The sequence below is a fragment of the Hyaena hyaena genome, unplaced genomic scaffold (assembly GCF_003009895.1).
Source record: "Hyaena hyaena isolate Hyena2069 unplaced genomic scaffold, ASM300989v1 scaffold_4, whole genome shotgun sequence".
In the NCBI taxonomy this organism is placed as follows: Eukaryota; Metazoa; Chordata; class Mammalia; order Carnivora; family Hyaenidae; genus Hyaena; species Hyaena hyaena.
In genome coordinates, this window is record NW_024080636.1 from 7,752,912 (window position 1) to 7,775,079 (window position 22,168).

Consider the following 22,168-nt stretch of genomic DNA (forward strand, 5'->3'; position numbering starts at 1 on the left):
CTGTGAATCACATGGGGTCCGGGTCTCCTGGGTTCACGCACATTCCGGATTTTCTGTCCCATGTCTTCTGGTCTCTCGAGCCCGGGACTGGCTGTGGGGACGGAGGGGACGGCCAGGGTTGAGGGCCCCTGACTCCCCGCTTGGCCGTTATCAGGGGAGTCGCTGTGAGCTCGAGAGACCCGTTGAGGCCTAGGGTGGTGTGCGGCTCTGTGGGCGGTCAGAGCGGACTTGCTTTCAGCTGCTGAGCCCCATGGGTGGGGGCTTCCTGGGAAAGCCTGGTGTGCATGTGTGTGTGTGAGAGCATCTGTGTGCGTGTGCATCTCAGCCGTGAGCGCACACGCCCGAGGGAGCTGCGGCTTCGTGCCTGCACCTGAGCTCCCGGGGCCCCCAGCTCTCTCCGGAGGGCCCGTGGCCGCGCTGGCTCTGGGTCTCAGGAGCCTGGCGGCCTGTCCCCTGCTCTGCACCGCATCTCCTCGCCTCTGCGCTGGGGCGGCCCGCACACTCTCCTCTTCTGAGCGGCGCCTCCTGGTGCCAGGGGCCGGAGTTGCGGAGCGGCCGGGCCGTCACCCATGGAGATGCCCCCTCCTCCACCAGGTCCCCACTGCACTCACCGCCTCGCAGGCTGGTGCCCGCGCCCGTGAGCGGAGGGCTGCACTGGGTGGTCCGTGGTGCGCATTCACCTGCGCCTGCGATAGAGAACTGGACACCCGATTTCAGTGTACGGGAGTCCCTCCCCTGCAGGAGCCGCCCCAGGACCCAAACGGGGGGGTGTCGGGCAAACTGCGAGCTTGTGGGGGCGCAAACTGCGGGTAGCACGGAGCCCCGTGACCTCGTGATCGTGAGGCAGGCACGGCAGGAGGTGACCGGTCGTGAAGGACAGTTACGGCAGGTGCACGTAGTGGAAGCCACGGGATGCCCCACGGCCCCTCCCCCACCCCCCTCCTGCCACACGAGCGGGTGACCTGCTCCAGGAGGTGCTGACATGGCCCTCACGCTGCGTGGGGCAGAGCAGGCGCTTTCCACGGTGGAGGTCACGCGGGTGACATACCGTGGAAAGTGGAACCCTGTCTGCTGTAGCTCAGGCTGTAATAACCCCGTTGGATTTTATACTTTGTTTCCATATATGTGAGTCCCACTAAGTGTCCCGTGATGGGGACTTGCTGCTGCGCAGCCTCCGGGCGGCTCTCGGGGGGGCTTCGGGAGTGCCGTCTGTGGCTGTAACAGGAGAGGCGGGTGCAGAGGAGTGACACCCAGGGCTCTGTCAGCACGTCTCCGTCCGGTCGGGTCGCACCCCCAGTGTTTCCGCGGGAGTCCACGATTTGGGGACAGCAGCAGCGTGGGCCTGGGATGCACGTGGCCAAGTGGGAGTCGGCACCGCTGTCCACGACTGGTGGAAATGACACCTCGGCACCAGCGGGGACGCCTCCCCACGTTGTGAGTGAAGCTGGTTGTGACCTTGAGGGCCCTCGGCTGGCGGGAGGTGTGCATCTTGGGCTGCGGCGGGAGGGGGATGATCACTGCTGCATAGTCTGTTCGCGGAGTCCCGAGCGGATCTGGGTCCCCGTCGCCTTCTCTCCTGCATCTGCCTGGACGTGTTCGGAGGAGACGGAGGCAGGGGCCCCGCGGGGCAGTGCTGGGCCAGGCTGGGCCCCGGGTCGTGTGCGGGGACTGCGTCGCCTGCGTGTGACCCACCTCCCCACCTTGTCCCGCTTCGTCTAACGCTGCTGTAACGGCGAGGGGACCTCCGTGCATGCTGAAGCGTGGGGGTGGGCGGACTGGGTCCCCACCGGCCACCCGGGCCAAGCGGGCCCCCGCCCCCTCCCCCCACCCCCGGCACAGATTCACAGTTTTGGGGACGTGGATCTGAGGATGCCTGACCAGGGGCCTGGGTGGGTGGTGTGTGGTGGTCGCAGCTGCAGACCCATCAGCACCCGGAGAAGGCGCCGCACGGGCACTCGTGCCAACGTGCACCTCCTGGACCGAGGCGGGCAGTGTCTGCCCACCCCCCCCCCACCCCGCAGGGTCCGGTGGCCGGGATCAGGCCCCCATGGTGCCGGCCGCTCTGCCCCTGGCCTGGGTCTCGGGCCCCAGCCCCGGGCAGGTGGCCCTCCAGGTGCTGGGACAGCACGGGGACGGCGTGTGGGGCCCTCTCCAGGCCACGCGTGCTGCTGGCTGGGCTCCAGCCAGTGCAGCAGAGGAACCCGGAGTTCCTTAGCCGTGGCCCCCGGTGCCAGAGCTGGGACCCCGTTTCCAGACGCGGCCACAGTCCTGGCCTCCTCAGTGCTGGCACGCCCTCCGGGGCCCAGCTCTGAAGGACCCACGGGGCTCCTGGGGCTCTGGACACGAGAGAGCTTTGGTGGCAAGAGGAAATCTGCCCCGGCCTCTTGGTTCCCCCCTGACTTTTGCCGTCCCAGACTCATGAGAGCCACCGGACTCTGCACATCGGTCCCTGGCCGGGGGACAGCCAGGCCCAGCTTGGCCACCAGCACGTGTTTATCCACAGCTGCGCCGCCGGGCACAGAGGTCAGAGCCGGCCTGAGCGGGCAGCGAGGTCCGCCAGTGCCCTCATCACCTGCATGCCGGTGGGGAGCGTGGATGGGCCCATGGCCACAGCCTTGCCCTGTGGGGCCCCGCATCCCTGCACGCCTGGCGTGGTCCCAAGGCTCCCTTTCCCGGGGCTCAGAGACACCAGCCAGGGCAACTGGACGGGATGGCTCCCACCTTCTCCTCCGTCCCTGTCCTGCATGTCACGGGCTGTCTGAACCCACAGGCAGGGGGGCAGGGCTCCCTTCCTCCTTCGGTCCACATGCGTCCACCTGCTCCGGGCAGGAAGCACAGCCCTGTTGGGTTAGGACCACAGCGCCCGGGGAGGGTGTAGGCCTGCGAGCCCCGGGCGCCAGGTGGACGAGATAGACACCGGATCCGGTTCTCAGACCTTTGGTTGAATGGGGTCCCCAAGAGCCACAGTCAAGTCCTAACCCCCCACCTGTGAGTGTGGCCTCATGGGGCAGTAGGGTGTCAGTGGCTGTGCCCACGTTCCCATGAGGTCACCTGAGTGGGCTGTCGTCCAGGTGACCGGTGACTCAGAGGAAGAGAAGAGGCACCGAGGCTGCCTTGTGAGGAAGGAGGCGGAGGCCAAGGAAGGAAGTGGGGGCCGAGGAAGGAGGCGGAGGCCGGCCTGATGCAGCTGCAGCCGGGACCCACCGTCCCCGGAAGCCGGGAGAGGCAGGAAAGACCGGCCCCGGCAGCCCTCAGGGTGCCCTGCCCACACCTGGAGGTCAGACGTGTGGCCTCCATGCAGGGGCGAGGGCAGGCTGGGGTCTGGGCCTCCCTCCCGTCTCCTCCTGGTTCCTTCCCAGGGTGCGTCAGATGGTAACCGACCAACGAGGCACCTGCCATGGGCCTCATGTTGATGTGGATGCAGGACCATGGCCACTGGGGGGACCTTGGCAGTTTGTCATCCCCCAGCACCACCGCTGCGCAGGGCGCGGGCCACAGCTGTGGCACCTGGGGGTGCTGAGTCCCAGGCTGATGGGTGCTGGGTGCTTTGGGGCACAGAGGCCCCGCCCACCCCCTCGCTGGGGCCCTGCCTGACGCCCGACACGCCCGGCAGGCGTCTCTCGTGGCTCCAGGGCTAGCGCGGAAGCCCGGGCCAGCTGACGCCTTAGGCGGGGGTCACGTGGCTGGCTGCTGGCTTACTTAGCAACTGGGGCTCACGGTCCCGGGAGACGGGCCTCTGCTGCCCACTGACGTGGCCAGACGTGTGTGGAGTCGGCCGGGCAGCTGTGAGGCGCAGCCCGTGTCCATCTGCGGACCTTGCACAGCAGCGGGGACACAGGCCTCCCACCGCCCGTCTGCAGGGCCCGACGGGGCGGCCCCGGTGCGTGGCTCCCGGAAGCGCGTCTTTGAGGCGTTGAGCACTGTTGTCGCTGGGAGGGCATTGTCTCCGTCCGCACGGTCTTCCTCTAATGCGCTGTCTACTCGCTCGGTGCCACGTCTGCCTCATACCCCGCGCCGTGCGGAATGTCCCTGTAATCAGTGAACAGAAGCCACAGGGTGCGGCCCAAGGCTTCCAGGGACGTGGCGCTGGGGCGCTGCCCTGGGGTGGGGCTTTGCTCCTCGTGGAGAGGGTCCCAGCGGCAGAGGGAGGAGGCCGCGCCGCCCAGTCCTTCGCCCGGCACTTGTGCGCCCCCCGCAGCGAACCTCGTGTGTGCGCCGTCCACAGGCTCACAGCCCTCCGAGTGTGCGGCCGGCACGTCTGATGCCTGATGGCTCTCACGCAGACACGGTGTCCCCGGGGTGTGCATCCTGCCCGGCACCGGGCTCGGGGCTGGCCTGGGGACCTATGGGAGCTGCCTGGAGGACCTGGGGGTCTGCCTGGAGGAGGGGCCCGAGGTGACAGCAGTCGTGTGGATGGTGCAGGACACCAGGGCTGAGAAGCACCGCCCGGGAGCTGCCTGCTTTCTGCAGAGTGGGAGCTGCCCCTCCCCACCTGCCCCCTGCCCCCTGGCCCGTCTTCTGGTGGCCGCTTTCTCATAGGTCAGCATGCAGCCCCCACCCCTGCACTGTCCCGTCTCCCTCGGGCCCCGCGTGAGGGGCATTGAGGAGGTGGTCTCCCGGCCCCCCAGGGTACTGTGCTGCTTTGCTCACAGCATGGTCCCAGGACCCAAGGTCTCCGACGGTATGCAGCAGGTGCTTACTATTTGCTGAGGGAATGGGAGAGTGAGGCCATGAGTGCACAGGCCTCCAGTGGTTCTCCAGAGGGGACATTGCAGGTAGAGGCTGTGGCTGGGTGGCCGGGATGGGGGGGGGGCAGGGGACCAGCCCAGGGACACGCTGGTGCCTCACCAGCCGAGCTGGGGTCGGCCTCCAGTCTACATGGGTCCAGGCGGCCTGTCTCCGTCTGGGCGGGTCCCCTCCGGGCCGAGCCGTCACGGTCACAGTGACCACTATCGGGGGGGGGGGGGGGGGGGGGCGGCTGTGCTGGGGTTTGCAGGAGGGGTGACACCTTGCAGGAGGGGTGACACCTTGCAGAAGGCAGGTCCCCCTCTGCTGGGATGGTGGCAACGGGGCGCCCTCCCTGTGACTCCAGGGACCAAACTTGTCACCTTCGAAGGCAACGTGTCCCTTCTCCATACGCTGTGCTGGCTGGAGATGGACCAAGGCCAGTCCTGTGCCCCGGGGTGGCCAGCCTCTAGGGGTCAGGCGGTGTCCGCGTGGGAAAGCAAGAGTGAGGGGCACATCCAGGTACTTGTGTGTGTGCCTCTGCACGGGACACGTGTGCGCTGTATGAGCATCATCTGTGTACCTGCGTGGGCATGGACATGGGTCACACGTGCGCTGCGTGGGCATCTCCCCATTCACACCCGTGTGGCTTGTGAGTCCGTGTGTCTCCTGGCCTTGGTGTGTTCACACCTGAGTCCCGCTCGTGTGAACCCATGTGTGTGCACTGCACGCGCACCTGCCAGGCGTGCACAGGCGTGTCTGTCTGTGTTCTGCGTCTGTGTGTGCATCTCAGTGTGTCATTGCACCGTGTCTGCTCTCAGCCCTGCGCTGACGGGAGGCGGGGGCTCCCTCAGGACGTGGGGGCGCGCGCAGCCGTTAACACAGCCGGGGGGGGCGTCTTCAGCACCTGCCCCACCGTCGGGCTGGCTCGTGCGCGGAGACCCCGGGGCTGGGCATCGGTCGCTGTGCTCTGGGCGGTCTGGCTGCTGCCGTCCTGACGGGGAGGTTGGGCCCTTTCATTTCCGGGCGTGACAGACGGGGCCACATTTAATTTCCTGCCTGCCCGGGCAGGACCGAGCGCGGCGTGTGCAGGGCTGGAGGCTGGGCTGCCCCCGCCCGGCCCCGTTTCTGACGGCATCCTTTCGGGAGTTTAAGGCGTGCCTCCCCAAGGCCCCCGGGCGGGAGGGCTGGGCCGCTCGGGCCCCAGCGACGGCGCTCAGCCCCGTCTGTGCCTCTCTTGCAGGTCAGCTGGCCGCCGGCACCTGTGAGATCGTGACCCTGGACCGCGACAGCAGCCAGCCCAGGAGGACCATCGCGCGGCAGACGGCTCGCTGCGCCTGCAGGAAGGGGCAGATCGCGGGCACCACGAGAGCCCGGCCCGCCTGCGTGGACGGTAAGAGCGCTCAGGCGCGACCCCTTCGAGGGCCCAGGCGCTGTGCTCCACCTGAGCCGGCCCAGCCCCCACGGCGCCCATGGCGGCCTCCTGCTGGCCGGGTCGGGCCTCAGGCAGGACAGTCCCAACGGGCGCTCGGCCCCCGGATGGTAGTGGCGCATCTGTGTGCCTGGCGTTCGGGGTGCTGCGGGGGGCAGGGGGCCACAGGCCTGGGCGGTGGCCGCGGCCCTTCGGTGGCGCCGTGTGCAGAGGGGAGTGGGGCCCAGCGGCCCGGGATGCTGTCACCTCCCTCACGTGTGGTCCCTGGCCGAGGCCGCCAGCAGGGGCCTGGGCTCCTCCTGCTGCATGCGCGGCGGGCAGCAGCTCCGTGACCCTCAGCAGGGCCCCAGCCCCCTCGGGGCCCGAGAGCAGGGTGGCGAGGCCTCCCCACGGGCTTTCCGGCTGCCAGGATGGCGAGACGCGCCGCGGTAACGTCCTCACGGGAGGAGCACTCAGGCGCCTTGTGTGAGGCGGGACCTTCGGGGACGGCCTTTGAAACAGAATCGCAAATACTCTTACACACAGAGGGAGCCTTGCAACACCCGTCGTCCTGGTAGACGGGCCCCAGAGTGACACCTGGCATCCTGCGGGCGGGTGAGCCTCGGGCCCAGAGCCCTGCCACCAGAGTAGACCCGTAAAAGGCGTGTGATTGAGCTCCTGTGGCCAGGCCGCCTACTGTGGCTCCTGAGCCTGTCCCAGGCCTGTCTGGGGACATCACGGGGACGTTGTGGGGACATGGAGGGGACGTGGGGGGGCAGCAAGGGGACTTGGGAGCTGCAGGCCCGGCCCAGCCATGTCGGTCCACGTGCCCTACGCACCTTTGGCTGCTCCAGCCTAGCTGAGGGGGGTCTGTGGTACGAGTTCTCTGGAGACCCGGGGGTGCTCCCGGCTGACCCCACCCAGGCCCTGCTTGGCTGTCTCTGGCCCCCACGGCCACGTGCCACCAGCCCTGAGGGGCTCCTTGGGAGAAGGTGGCAGAGGGGCTGACCCTGCCTGTCCGGGGCTGGAGGCAAGTGGTGGCACTTTGGGGACGTGGCGCTCAGAGGGCTCGTCACGGGAGCTGGGTCGTTTTTAAGAACCGTCGCCTGCCCTTATGAAAAACACCCACCAGTCAGTGCGCCGTAAAAGGCATATGATTGAGGTGGACCTGCCCGCAAGCGGCACCGTTGATTCCGGAACTCGGCGCTGCCCAGCCCGGGTGCTCGGGGCGCTCGGGCCGGGGCTCGGCCTCCCTGACTCCCAGCGAACCGCATTCCTCCCCTCCGCCCCCACCCCCACCCGGCTCCCAAAACCAGAACAGGCTCCTAGGGATGCGCACTGTCCTGCTGACGCTGATTGATCCTCCCCAGGGCCTGGCGAGGGGCGCGGGGCGTGTGGCCCGGGCGGGACACTCCCTGCAGCACCCCCTCCCGTCAGCCCTGCGAGCCTGCGCGGAGAGTTAGGGTCGGAGCTGACTCCTAATCGGATCTGGGTCTGCGCATCTGAAACCGCGTTCTCCCCCTCCCACTGGCCTTCCCGCCCCTCGGAGCCGGGTCCCAGAGACCCGAGTTAACACCCGGCCGCCTCCACGGGCGGACAGATTACTTGGCGCTCTTGTTCTGCACGGGGGGCATTTCCCCGCTGCCGTCTAATTTAATTTTTGCTTTTCTATTTTCCTGCTCCTTGTGCATAGGAAGTTTCCTCACGTGTGCGTTGTGGCTGCTGCTGAGAAACCTGGAGCCGCATCGGGCTGGGTGGGATTCAGTGGGAGCAGGGTGAGGGGATGGTCCTTGCTGGCCGGTCAGCAGGGAGCCCGAGGCACTGGAGCACCCCGCGTCCGTCCGCTGGTCATTCACTTGTGGATCGGCTTATTGTTCATCCATTTGTTCATCCACTCATTCATACGTTCACATCTGGGGTGTGCTCTCAAGTGACTGACTCTTAAAATACCTAATGCCTAGAACGTACAGACCTGGGTGGCCGGGATCCAGGGGCTGTGGGACCTCGGAGCACAGCCGTGCCTTCCTGCCCAGGACCTTGGCAAAGCTGCCTCTCCAGGGAGCATGTGAGCAGGGTATTGAGGGGCGAAGAGGAGCCCCCCGGGAAGACTTTCTTCCTGGCAGGAGGGGGCTTGCGGCAGGAGGGGCAGCCCGGCCGCGCCTGCAGGCGGGCCTCTCCGCAGCCTGCATTGGCATCGCCGTGGCCCGCTGCATCTGCACGGAGTCCCTCCGGCTTCGAGAATATCAGGAAATGAGTCTCTGCAGAAACCCCAGTCACGTCCGCGAGGTGTGCGTCCTCACACACATGAACTGGAGACACAGCTCCCCTCAGGAGCCGCCCCTGGCGGTGGACAGCGTGGCCATGGCCCTGAGCTCCCCTGTCGCCTCAGTGGACACGTGCAGGCCGGGTGCCTCCGCGGGGCTGCTGTGAGGACCAAGGCCCCGCCCGGCGCGAGCAGGAGCTCCACGCAGGCCTGTTGTGAGGACCGCGGCCCGCGCAGGGAGGGGGAGGGGAGGGCGACCGGGGCTGTCACCATGTCCGGAGAGGCTTCCGGAAGTCCCGGCCCCTTCAGTGCACGGTCGGCCAGGCTCTCCCAGGGCCCTGGCGGGACCCCCTGGCGGATGCAGTTCACCCTGGCACCTGCTGGGAGCCTGCTACCTTCTATGTGACCCGGCCCTTCATTCCTGAACAGGGCATCGTCACACATCACATGTTACATACCTGCACTTGTAACGTGCTCTCCTTCCCATGGGAGCCTGGGAGGCCGGAAGCCCCAGGCACAGAGTGGAAAGTTCTCTCTGCAGTCCCTCGTGGGCTCACCATCGGGCGCCGGAGGCTTGGGCCCCCCCTTCCTCCACACACTGGACATCGTCAGGCTCTGCACTGAGATACGGCGTGGACGTGCCCCTTCTAAGCTGCTACCTGCTTCACCCAACGTAGTGACCCAGTGCCCCACCCCCCTGCATTCTGCCTGGCAGTAGGTCACACACACACACATTCCTGGACATGGCCTTCAGGGCCTCTGCCGAGGAAGCACAGAGCAGGGACCGGCGTCTGGGTGCGTTGGCTTGTGGACGGCCGCTGAGGTTCTGGATGAGGATGGAATCCTCCGTCTGGGAGGAGGTGAAAGTCCAGAAAAAAAGCCTCGCGTGCTGTGGCTTTTCAGTGGGGAAAGCATTGTCTTCTCAACCCGTGACCCCTGGAAGCCACGTGCACAGTGGCGGAGTGGCCCCACCGCGTACAGAACTTAATGTCATGTGACTCAGAGGCTGACCTATAGACGGCTTAGAAGAAAAAGGAGGTGAACCTTCACGATCTGGATCTGGCAAAGGAGACTTAGATCCAGCACCAAACACGAGCAAAAAGAGAGAGAAGAGAAACGTGACTTCACGTTTGGTGCTTCCAAGACCACGGTCAGGGACGTGAAAAGACAGCTCACAATGTGGGAGAAGATGTTTACACAGAACGATACCGGACTTGCCCGCAGAACGTGTAAGAACTCCTACGACCACACCGTGAAAAGGCAAACAGACCGGTTAAGAAAGTGGCGAAGGGTTTGAACTGTTTTCAAAGAAGATATTTGTGTAAACAGCCAGTGAACACACAGACAGATGCTCGGTCATTCGTCACCAGGAAGAGGCAGATGGGACCAGACAGCGGCGTGGGGAGCGCCAGAGAGTCAGACCGTCCTGCGTGTGGGCGCGGGTGTAGACGGTCAGAGCCCCGCATGCCGCTGGCGTGCAGGTGCGGCTGCCTTGGGCACTGGCCTGGCTCAACAGAGCGCTGAAGAGCCGGAGCTCCGTCCCTAGCAGAGTCCTGGGTGTGCGCCCAAGGGAGGCGAGAACACGCAAACACGCACACCCGTGTTCACACCAGCAGACAAAGAGCAGAAACAACCCACACATCCACCAGTGGATGAATGACACGTACGTCCACGTAAGGGAACCTCGCTGAGCCGTGGAAAGGAGTGACATGCTACTACATGCATGAACCACGAATACGAGGTGCTGGATGTGAAAGGACAGACACTTGTGACTGTTTGCACGAGTGTCCAGGAGGGCAAACCTCTAGAGCGAGAAGGCAGATGAATGGCTGCGGCGGTGGGGGGGTGGGGGGGATGGCGGGCAGAGAAGGGGCGTGATCAGCAAGAGTTCAGGGTTCTTTCCAGGCGATGAAAATGTTCTAAAATGGGGGCGCCTGGGTGGCTTAGTCGGTTAAGCGTCCGACTTTCACTTAGGTCATGATCTCACGGTTCGTGGGTTCGAGCCCCGCGTCGGGCTCTGTGCAGACTGCCAGCTCAGAGCCTGGAGCCTGTTTCAGAGTCTGTGACTCTCTCTCTCTCTGACCCTCCCCTACTCATGCTGTCTCTCTCCTAGAAATAAATAAAACATTAAAAAAAAAAATTTAAAAAAAAAAGAAAATGTTCTAAAATGGACTGGGGGACTGGGTGGAGGCGCAGCTCTGTAAATACACCGAAAACTGTTGGGTGGGGTGCGTTCCGTGGGTGAATCACGGGCAGTAAAGTGCCTGGCAACGCAGCGTGGAGGAGGAAGGAGCTGGAGGGGCCGCAGGGCCTGGCACGTGGCAGGGGACAGCGGCGGCCAGTCCGCCTTCGGGACGTGGGCCGTCCTGCAGCCCGGCGGGGTGGGGGTCCCGAGCCGGCCAGGAGAGGCTCGTGCAGCCCAGTGTCTCCGACTCTTGGTGGAGAAGGGCTGGTGTTGGCGATGTCAGGCACAGTAGAAATACGTGACTGGAGAAACGCGCCTTCAGGAAGCCCTCAGGTAGAAATCCGTTTGTGTTCGATTCAGGGGATCCCGCTCCATTCAGCACTGGGTTCACGCAGTGAGGACAGGGAGTGTGGAGCCCAAGGTCATGGCCTGATCAGCAGGTGCCTGCACTCCGGGGGCCCGGACTGTGTAGGAGGGGGAGGCCCGTGCTCAGAAGCAAAAGCAAAGGGGAAACACTGAGGCCGTTTGGATGCTGGAGGAGGGGTGGGGTGGCTCGGGGGGTAGGGGGCTGCACTGGCTGTCAGTTCCCAGGATGAGGGTGGGGGGTGCGGCCCCAGGAGGACGCAGAGCAGGGAGGGCCGGCCCGGAGGTCTGGGCCCGGGAGGTGGGGCTGCTGCCTCATCCGCCCGTCGGGCCGGAGGCTTGGGGGCCTGCAGGGGTCTGAGCCGGGAGGGGAGGCAGGTGGGTGCTCCCGAGGTCTTAGCCACCGTCTTCTGTTGCGTGCGGGGTGGGGACCGTCATAGCGCCCTATCCCAGGCAGGGTGTCTGGCCCGGCAGCCCTGAGGAACCTTCCGTGTGCTTCTGAGACACGCAGGGCATGGCCCCCGGTGGATGTGTGCCTCATGTGTGCTCTAGCTCAGGAATTCCCACTTTCTGGAGGCTTCTTGAGGCTGCAGCAGGGCAGGCCAGCCCCTGGGCTTGGGGCCCCTGCTCTGCCGAGCGGGGAGCGCACCAGGGGCCCGCGGCGCGGACGGGGGAGCGGACGGAGCGCAGCAGGTGTTCCTGTGATGGCCGGCCGTTGTGACACTCAGTCCCCCGGCCATTCTGCTGTCACTGCAGTCCAGCCTTCTTGCCCCAGACTAGCTCTGGGGGAGGCCAGTGTGTTACAAGGTCCCGGAAACTTGCCACCATGCACCTCCTGAGTCCCCCTTTCCAGCTGCTCGGCCGGGACCAGGGCAAGTTCGAGGTGCCCTCCGAGCCATGGTTTCTCTAGGGAGGAGGGCACAGGGGCCGTAAGTGGCACCCATCAGTGTGGCCAGCAGCCTTGCCGGGAAGGCGTGCGTGTGGCATGCCAGGCGCGGAGCTCTGGAGGGACCTGGGGTCGGGAAGGGGCTTGGGCTCTGGACCCGGCTGGCTGCACCCACGGGCTGTAATAGCCTCATGACCGGCCTTTTGCTCCACGAGAGAACCATTCATTCTCTGGCACCTTGTCCTTTAGATAGTTCCGGAACATACTGCCTTTAATTGTGGGAGATGGCGCAGCAGCCGGCCATGGGGCCATTTGATGTTTATCCAAAGAGACTGAGGGTCGGCCTGTCTCCTCCGGGTGCTCCTATCTCAGCCCTGACTCCCCTGGGGTCCCCCCAGCAACACAGGTCTGGGAGGGCAGGCGTTCAGAGGAGGGGCTGGGTGTCACCAGGTGCCAGCCTGGCTGGGTGGAAATCGGGCTTTTCCAGCCCCTGCGGGGATGGAGAGAGCACACTGGGCAAAGTGGTGTGAACACATCCAGCCAACTGTGACCCTGCTGTGACACCACTGTGACCCCACCGTGACCCCACTGCGGTCCTGCTGTGACCCTGCGTGACTCTTGCCATGACCCCGCTGTGGCCCTGCTATGGCCCTGCTGTGACCCTGCTGTGACCCTGCTGTGGCCCCTGCTGTGACCCTGCTGTGACCCTGGCTATGACCCATGACCCCTGCGGTGACCCTGCTGTGACCCCTGACCCCTGCTGTGACCCTGGCTGTGACCCCTGACCCCTGCTGTGACCCTGGCTGTGACCCTGCTGTGGCCCTGCTGTGACCCTGGCTGTTTTTCTAGATGGCTGCGGTTTCTGAGCAGGACCGGGCTTCGGATGAACACTGCTCACAGCCTGGTGTGGGGCAGCGGGGACCTGAACCTTCAGACGCTCCAGCCCCAGGCTGTGCAGCCTCAGGGGCGGGGGGAGGCGGGAGGAGGGGCAGAGATGGGACAGGACATGGGAGGAGGGGCCACAGGCACAGGGCCGAGCAGGGGCAGACGCTACAGCGAAAGTTCTGGAAGACTTCCTGGAGGAGCTGAGCATGGTGTCCCGGGAGGTGACCACACCCACCTGCTGCTGCTCCGGGGGCCCCCTGGTGCTCCTGGGGGGCCATTAGCGGCAGGGACGAGTGAGAGCGAGGCGACCCCATGTCCGTGTCCGCGTCTGGCACCGTCTGGACCCACCAGCCCTGCTCACCGAGAGGAAGCAGCCGCTGAAGGGGCGGACGGAGTGCAGAGTGGACAGTTGGCCTCAGTCCTTTTGGGGAAAAGCTTTTATGTTTTAATACATAGAAAAATGGGTATAAGTTCTTATTTAGAGACGAGTGTGCACTTTGTGCAGCTGTGTGGCCTCCGGCCGGTCACCTAGAGCCTGTGAGCCGTGGGCAGAGACCCGACCCGGCCCGGCTTCCTGCACCACGCGGTGAAGCCCTCCCTCTGTGGTGGCACAGCTTGCAGACCCGCACCCCGGGTGCTGGCGCAGGCTCCGGGCAGCTTGTGAGAGCCGCGTGTTCGTTGTCCTGGGCGCTGGTGAGTGACTGTTACCATCAGCCGGGATTAAAAATTAAGCCCTGTAAGTGTATCTGTGAGTAAATTATGTTAAAAATAAATATATCCAGTTTGAGACAGAAGAAAAAGAAGACCAAGCTAAACTCAAATGAAGTAGAAGGAAAAGAGTAATATGAGATTGGAATAGAAATAAGTGGAATGAGGAAGAGAAAAAACAAGGAAAACAGGGGTCAGTCGGTTGAGGGTGCGACTCTTGATTTCAGCTCAGGTCAGGATCTCACAGCTCACGTGTCCAATCCCCGAGTCGGGCTCCACACTGACCACTGGGATTCTCTCTCTCTGCTCCTCCGTTCATGCTCTCTCTCTTTCAAAATAATCAAGCATAAAAAAATTATTAGAGAGGAGACCTTTCTCTCTGTCTTTCAGGAGCACCTGGGCGGCTCAGTCGGTTGAGCGTCCAACTTCGGCTCAGGTCATGATCTCGCGGTTCGTGGGTTCGAGCCCCGCGTCGGGCTGTGTGCTGACAGCTCAGAGCCTGGAGCCTATTTCAGAGTCTGTGACTCCCTCTCTCTCTGACCCTCCCCTGCTCATGCACCGTCTCTCTCTGTCTCAAAAATAAATATTAAATAAATAAATAATTGAACAAAAAATAATTATTAGAGAAGAGAGCCTTTAACCCACCCTGTGAGGCTGGCATGACCCTCACACTGGAAGCATCGGGCCAAGAGGCGGGAAGGAAAAGCACAGACCTTCTGGGTGTAGATGCGGAAATCTCCAGCACAGGACCGGCCGGCTGCCCCCGGGGCACGCTGAGAGGGTCACACACCGTGACCGGGTGGGACTTAGGTCAAGGGTGTGAGTTTGGTTTCGGGAGCCCCTCGCGTAGGGCACCGTCAGAACAGAGGCAAGAAGAGAAGTCGTGTGATCGCGCCCATGGTCGCAGAAAAGGCATGAACAGTCGCCCACCTTACCGTGGTAACAACGCTCAGCAAACTGGGACAAAAGGAGAGGTTTTCAGTGCGACGGAGGGCACCTAGGAAATGCGGACAAGCGGCAGCTCGTTCCCCTCGCTGGAGGGGAACGGACGCTTCGCCCCGACTTCAGGAATGCGACAAGGGCATCTGCTCTCACAGCTTCTCTTCAGCGCTGGGCCGGAGGCTGTCGCCCGGGTAGGTAGGCAAGAAACATGAGGAAAGGCACCCTGAGTGGGAAGGAAGCCGTAAAGCCATCAATTCCCAGGTGATGTGATCTTTTGTAAATAAAATCTTCGGGAATCTACAAGCTCGCTTAGAACTAAAAAGGCTTAGCAAGGTTGCAGGATATAAGATCAATATACAAAAATGAAATGTCTCTGCAGCGGTGGTGGACGACCTGCAAATGATCTTAAGAAAACAATTCCATTTAGAAGAACTTCAAAAACAGAACCCCAAATAGTCAAAAATAGACGTAACAAGTGCCAGACTCCTGCACCGAAGGCTATAAAACAGAGCTGTGCTAATAATGTCACTTCCCTCATCTTATACATTTTAATCAGCATTTGAGAATAATCAGCATGTGTGAGAAGAGATGTCTTCGAACCATCTTTGAGGAAATGCTCTCCAGGAAACCGGGAGCTGATGGGCCCCAGCGTGTGGCGGGAACCTACTTGCTCTGATTGGGACCATTATCAGGGATGCTCAGGACGTGAGCTGGGGAACCACGCAGGGGGTCTGCACTGATCACCAGCCGCCGCCACCCTGTTCCGCTCTCTCGGCTCAGCCACATCGCACACACTGCCCGTCGCAGGTCGGTGAGATCCTGTCTCGCCGGGCTCCACCCAGGCCAACGGAGCCGGGTCCCTCCCGGCCTTGCCAAGGCTCTGTTCTCTCCAGGAAGGAGGGCACAGGGGACCCGGCTCTGGAGCTGGTCTGCCTGGGGGGATGGGAGAAGCATGAAACAGGAGTGCAGATTCAGGCTGCGGCATCCAGGGAAGGCTTCCCGGAGGAGGGGACGGTTTCCCCATGATGGGGACCATGGTGGTCAGGAGCAGGTGCAGTTGTTGGCAAAGTCCAGGGTCCCCCAATCTTCATGGTTGTGGCAGCTGCAGAGGAGAGAGGCAGGCGGCCGCCCGTGGCTCCTGTGTGGCCCTGGCCCATGCACTCAAGTGCCCCGCTTAGGGGCACCCCACTGCTCACCGCTGTGGCCAGGACTGCCCTTGGCTCAGTCCCTCTCTGGGCTGCGGGCCAGTGGAGAGGTGTGTGCCGACCACCATGGCCCACCCCGTCCTGGGTCTACAGGCTGACCGTGTGGAGGGGGAGGGGTGCACACAGCCCTGCTGGCTCCCAGGCCGCTTCCAGGCTGAGCCCGAGAGAGATGGGCACAGGGAGGCCGGCCACCGTGGGTGGGGTCCCTCACCGTGCACCCAGCCCCCCTTCTTGGGGAGGCCAGCTTAGAGCGACAGACTCAGACACCTTTGCAGTCACGTTGTGGGGCCTGGACAGAGGCTGGGGGGGTGGGGAGGGCCCCCGCGGGACAAGGCACCATGGGGGCGGAGTCCCCGCGGGATGAGGCACCAAGCTGGTGGGGCACCGGAGCCCATTATCCTCATTTTCTTCCCTCCCTGTGACTGTCCTGTCCTCGTGTGGGGTCGTATCCCCCTGGCCTTGTGTGGTGGGGGCTTTGCTGAAGGCGGGGACCCCCGGGACCACCCAGCGGGCACCTGCACCCCCCAGGGTGGGCCCTCCTTTGATGAGCACGGAGCCTTCCCGCTGTCTTTGATGTTACTGGAGATTTCGAACTCAATTAAACTGTGTGATGAGAAACAAATCAAAGCCAGGGAAATTTTAGACGAGACCATTTTATTCTGATCTCAGGAGATGCTTTGATCAGGGATATCGGGGTGGGGGGCACCCCTGCGGGTGGAGCGGCAGACCCCCCCTGTCACTTCCAGGGCCCCCAGACGCGGCTCCCCAGGCCTGGCGCCCCCTTGGCGGTGGAGGGAGGAGGGCAGGTCTCTGTGATCAGGCTCCGCAGGCCTGCAGGGCAGGGGCTGATTCCCGCGTGCTGGGAGCTGAGTGCTGCAGGTCGCCTTCTAGAACAATCTCTCCCTGCCCCCAGACAGTAAGTTTCGAGCTGCAGGAGTGAATGCTGGGCGAGATCAGCCTGGTGATGGTAGTGACGGGGGCCGGGGGGGTGGGGGGGGACACGGGAAGCCGTGCCGCACCCGGGGCTGCGGGCTGCACAGGTGGTGTAGACAGGTGTCTGCAGCGCTCCACCCCAGCAGGTGCGGGTGCTCAGGATGACACACCTGAATGGGCGTGGAGGTGAGCGGCTCAGCAGGGAGGGGCAAGAAGGCCTCTCAGGACACAGGACACGGCTGTGTGCCAGGGCGGCCGTGCCCTGGACGTGACCACAGTGGAGCCCGAGGCAGCGTGGAGATGTCCGCGCCTCCCCTTCCTTGCCCTTGGGGGCTGGCGCGGTGGAAGGAAGGAGCTGAGAGGCCAGTAAAGGGCTCCTTTAATTATTAAGGACGCCTGTCAGGGTCGTCACGCAGGGGTGACACGGTGACACCTGACTGCTGGGAGAGCAGGAGCCTGCCCAGCAGCCAGGCATGGGAGGCGCGGAGGATGCAGGGCTGCGGGCTGAGGGTGGCGTTCGAGCTCGCGGGCTGAGGGAAGGTAGTGCTGTAGTGTGGCGGGGGAGGGGGGCGGCATTCATGTTCCATGTCCATAAACCGTCAACAGGGCTGCTCCTGAAGTCCAGGCGGGGGCTGCAGGCTCAGGGCACCGTGGCGGGTGTCGTGACCCCAAGTGAGCGGCACTGGTCACCTCGGCGCCTGCACCCCGTCTCACAGGCTCCAGGGATCAGGGGGCGTCAGCCCGTGACACTAATGGGACAGGAGCGTGCGAAGGAATACAGAAGCCGGCGCGTGGCGGTTCAGTGTTTTCCTCCAGGCGACCCGGGCTCCGGCACCTGCTGGCCGCGGCGAGCCCACACTGCAGGCCTGGGACCCACAGACGTGTGTCCCCTCTGCTGCCTCTGGGGGCCGGACCCTTCCAGGAAACACCCCAGCCCCACGGCGCCGCACGCACCGCCGGGTCTCATCAAGTGGCCTTCCCTCAGCATCAGGGCCTCAGTGGCCCCGTGGACCTACATCTGCACGTCACACACACTTGTAGTCGCACCCGTGTGGACACGCCCAGGAGGGGTTACCTGACCCTGCGTAGCACTGAGAAACGTAGGACAGGTGTTTGTTCTCTGTAAAGGCTTTGTTTTTTTTAAGTTTAGTTATTTACTTATAGTATTTTGAGAGATAGACCCTGAGCAAGGGAGGGGCACAGAGAGAGGGAAAGAGAGAGAGAATCGCTGGCAGGGTCCACGCTGTCAGCTCAGAGCCCGACATGGGGCTCAAACTCATGAACCCTGAGATCGTGACCTGAGCCAAAACCAATAGTGGGACACTTAACCCACTGAGCCCCCAGGCTTCTGTGTTCTTTTAAAGACTTGAATTGATTTTTTGAGGAACCCAGCAAGCGCACTACTAGGAATTTACCCAGGGGACACAGGCGTGCTGATGCATAGGGGCACATGGACCCCAATGTTCACAACAGCGCTCTCAACAATAGCCAAGTCACGGAAAGAGCCTAAATATCCATCAACTGACGAATGGATCGAGAAGATGTGTTTTGTGCATACAACAGAATAGTACTTGGCAATGAGAAAGAACGAAATCTCTCCATTTGCAGCAGCGTGGATGGAACCAGAGGGTGTTATGCTGAGTGACATACGTCAGGCAGAGAAGGACAGATACCATATGTTCTCACTCATATGTGCATCTTGAGAGACTTAGCAGAAGACCACGGGGGAGCGGAAGGGGAAAAAATAGTTTTAAACAGCGGGAGGCAAACCATAAGAGACTCTTAAATACGGAGAACAAACAGGGCTGATGGGGTGTTGGGGAGAGGGGAAACGGGTGATGGGCACTGAGGAGGGCACTGGTTGGGGTGAGCACTGGCTGTTGTAGGTAAGCAGACATGGGAATCTGTCCCGAAACCAAGAGCACGCTGTACACACCGTATGTGAGCCAACTTGACAGTAGATTATATTAAATAAATTACAAAAAATAAAGACTTGAATCGAGATACTTTAACTGGGATCCAGCGCTCACACGGGCTCGCACACACGTGTCAGAGCAGCCTGGGCGCTCCGGCCCCGCCCATCAGGTCCCTAGAGTCCTGGCCCCGTCACTGCACGTTTGTTCTGGGAATTCGCGTAAGTGGAATCAGACAGTATACGGACTTCTTGCGCCAGCCTTCCGCGAGGCCGTCTATGTGGGTAACGGTATTTTGTTGCCGTAGAATTTCTGTAGCGTCTCATTGTACAATGGCACTGGGCTCACCCGTCTCTTCTGCACAAGGCAGTCGCGGTGAGGTTCTCCTGTCGTTTGGCCGTTACGGCTGCAGCAGCGTGGCCACGCGTGCCTGTCTCGTGGTCCACCCAGGCGCCCGTTCGTCCCGCACACGCCCCCAGGAGTGGCTGACACACGCATCGGGGCTGTGCATGCAAGTCCCATCCGCCTGTGCCCTCGCCCACACTTGCTGCTGTCGGCGATTCTCGTCCAGCCGTCGGCCCGGGGGCAGCGGGTCTGGCTGTGTGGTTGGCAAGCCTGCTCCGGGTCGAGCGATGATGCCAAGCACGACTTCAGGGACGCGCCGAGCAGCCGGCCGGGTGGCGTCCTCCGAGCACGCCCTCCCCCCGCCCCCCCCCCGCCCCCCGGTACCGAGCGCTGGACTCCTGTTTCCGTGTCCCTCCTCCAACTTTGGAACCTCTCAGGGAGGTTACGTGGGCCGGGGGGACACAAGGGTGCTCCCAGGACACCCCAACTCTGCCTGTGGGTGCTCCCAGGACACCCCGACTCTGCCTGTGGGTGCTCCCAGGACACCCCGACTCTGCCTGCAGGCGCTCCCACGGGTGGGGCGCTGGTCGCCTTGAGGGGTGGCCTTCCTGGCATCCTCTCCAGCAGCCGGGCTCGCCGCGAGGGGGCAGAGCAGACGGGCAGAGGAGAGGTGCGGGCTCCTCCTTCCAGGGCCGTCGGCCTGCTCGCGACTGCCAGGCTGCACCCCGTAGACAGACAGCCGGGGGTTGTCTGCCCAGTGGGGTCGGGCAGCCGGGCAGGGAGCCCCCAGGCCCAGCCCCCCACACGGGGGTGTGCTGACCGGTCCTCCCTGCAGAGAAATGGGCCCCAGGACTTGTTTCACAGCATCTGGCTGGGTCGGACGGGTTTTGTTTGTTTTGAATTGAGACCCCTTATTTTTAGGGAAGTATTAGGTTTAGAGAAAAACAGAGAGGAGGGTAGAGAGTGTCCACAGGCCCCGTACCCCCACACAGTGGCCCTGATTGCTGGCACCTTGCATTTGTCATATCGAGGGGCCGATGGGGCTGCACCACTGTTAGGTGGGTCCCACGGGCGACATTAGGCTCGGGCTCTGGACGTACGGACGGGGTCTTGCCACCTGCGTCCCATCACGGACCCGCCAGTGTCAGCATCTCACAGAAAAGTCGTCCCAGACCCCCGGCCCGAGCAGCCTGGGGCCCCACAAACATGGGCCATTCCCCGGGGCTGGGGAGGTGGCCTGGGGCAGATGGAGGGTTGCTGGGGCCCCGGGTTCTGTCTGCGCCCTGGCCGGGCCCCGCGGGCTCCTGGCTCCACGCTGGAGATGGGCACCCTTCGTCCTCAAGGTCACCGTGGAGGCTGCGCCAAGCCTGCCTCTTCCCTGTAGTCCCTGTCTTCTCCTTCAGGCCAGGGAGCCAGGCGGGCGGGTGGGGGGCGAGGAGCTGGCCTGACGCTCGCCCCCGAGGGCAGCCAGTGCTCCCAGACCCCCGCCTCCCCATGCAGGAGCCAGCATGGGGGGAGGGGGCTGATTCTGGGCAGCCTCTGTGGGGGGCCTGGACGCGGGCCGGGCCGTGGCCAGGCCGGGGCTGGCGCCCGACGTCCATGGACAGGGGTGACCCAGTCCTCCCAGAGAGCCTGCAGCAGGGCTGCCTTCTCCGGGGGGACGCGGGGGGGGCGAGGCTGAGCCCTGAACGCGGGGCCTGGCTCCTTGCCCTCCCCCACCGCAGTGCACTCGGCTGCAGAGATGCCCGGGGTGGCTGCTGCTTCTGTCCTCACCGCCAGGCCCGTCGGGGACGCCACAGGGTCAGGGCACAGAGGGCAGGCGGGGCACAATCCCTGCTTCCTGCCACCTTGGCCAGGCGTCCCAGCGGCTGCCCGGGTGACGAGTGCACCGCAGGGGGGGTTCCCGCACCTGGAAGGAGCCCGGGGTCCACACCCTGCCCCGCAGCCCGGCGCCCTGGGGTCCCGCACCGCGCCAGCCCCCGCCCCACGGCGCGGGTCGTCCGTCGTGGGCCCGGATGAGGGTGTGCGTGCTGCGGAGGAGACGGTTGTTCCCAGTCAGGAGGCGGGCTGGAGCAGGATTGAAGACGGGTAATAAAATCACATTTCCTGAAATAGCCTTAACTGTGATCTTGATGTGTTTGTGGCCTTATTGGCTCCGACGTGGGTATTGCCTGTTAGCGAGCGTCTTCCACATTAATACGCGCCCCTCTTCGGAGCGGGCGCCCTCCCGTTGATGTTTATTTATCTGGCGGGTTTGCTTGAATACTGATGCTCCTCAGAACGCCCACACTGTGTTATAACTTGCCGCCCGTTTAATTCACTTTCTCTTATATTCTGACTGATGACAAAAGCAATCGGCTTCCAGCCGCCAGGGCTGTGGAGTCCCGGCCGGGAGCCGGGAGCGGGGCCTGGGGAGAGGGCGCACTGCCCGGGCTCCACCTCCATGTCCCTCGGCGGCACCTGCTACCCTGACCCACGCCCTCCGGGCCCAGCGAGGCAGGCGGGAGGTCGGAGTGTCAGACTTCTGGATGCATCAGGACAGCAGGGGAGACGAGGTGCTCAGAAGGGCCGTGACCCCTGTGGAGAAGCCCCGGGAGGGAGGGCGGGGCCCACCACGGCCTCGTCTGCACGGAACACAAGACCCAATCGGGCCGTAGGTCCCGGGGCACCACCCCGACCCCGGTCCGATGCCGCAAGTGAGCATTCTTCTGGAAGGACAGCGGGCCGTCCCACCTGCAGCCTCCTAGCGGGAAGAGGGGCCGCCGTCTCCTGACCTGCAGTCACAGCTGCCCGTGGCCTTGGGCCGCCCGGAGGAGAGCGTGCACAGAACTGCTCCCCAAAGCTGCATGTGGAGGGTTCCCTGAGGAGGGACCCCGGGGAAGGGTTGTCAGCCTCAGCCCAGGAGACTGCAGAGCTGGGGTTTGGGACTCAGACGGACAGACCGCGAGGCCTGGCTGCCTCTTCCTCTCCGCCCAGTTAGCGGGGAATGGAGACACGCGGCCTCTGGCCCCTGCTCCGTGCGTTCGCGCCCGGCAGTGTGTCTGGCCTGCCGGCCGAGTCCGAGCAAATCACGGAAACCCGGCAGGTGGCACGGATGGCGGGGCGCGTGGGCTCAGGCCTCAGGAACAGGTTCACATCCCCTCCCCGACACGCGCGGTGATGGAGTCGTGCTCCAGGGGCGGCCGCCTGCTGCCCGCAACCCTGTAATCGGTCGCTAATGGCTCGTACGCTTGGTGGCACGGCCGTCCTTAATTGTGGCTTTTATGATAAATAAATGCAGTGTCTGTTACAGTGCCCTTATCGGGGCATTTTTCCTCTGACGAGGTCACTGCTATTTGGCGTAGGGAGGAATGCTCTCAGGAAGGGCCTTGCTGGGGATGCTCCGGGGACGGGTCACGGAGGGC

The 22,168-nt window shown here is 63.7% G+C and overlaps 1 protein-coding gene across 2 annotated transcripts in view; it reads left to right on the forward strand.

Annotated features, from left to right (window-relative positions):
* The window catches only part of TAFA5 (TAFA chemokine like family member 5), a 174,670-nt gene that overhangs the window by 111,706 nt on the left and 40,796 nt on the right, over window positions 1-22,168 (forward strand). For both annotated transcript variants that reach the window (XM_039235238.1, XM_039235248.1), the window contains exon 2: window positions 5,969-6,118. In XM_039235238.1, coding sequence (XP_039091169.1) covers window positions 5,969-6,118 — 150 coding nt within the window. The remainder of the gene's footprint in view (window positions 1-5,968; window positions 6,119-22,168) is intronic.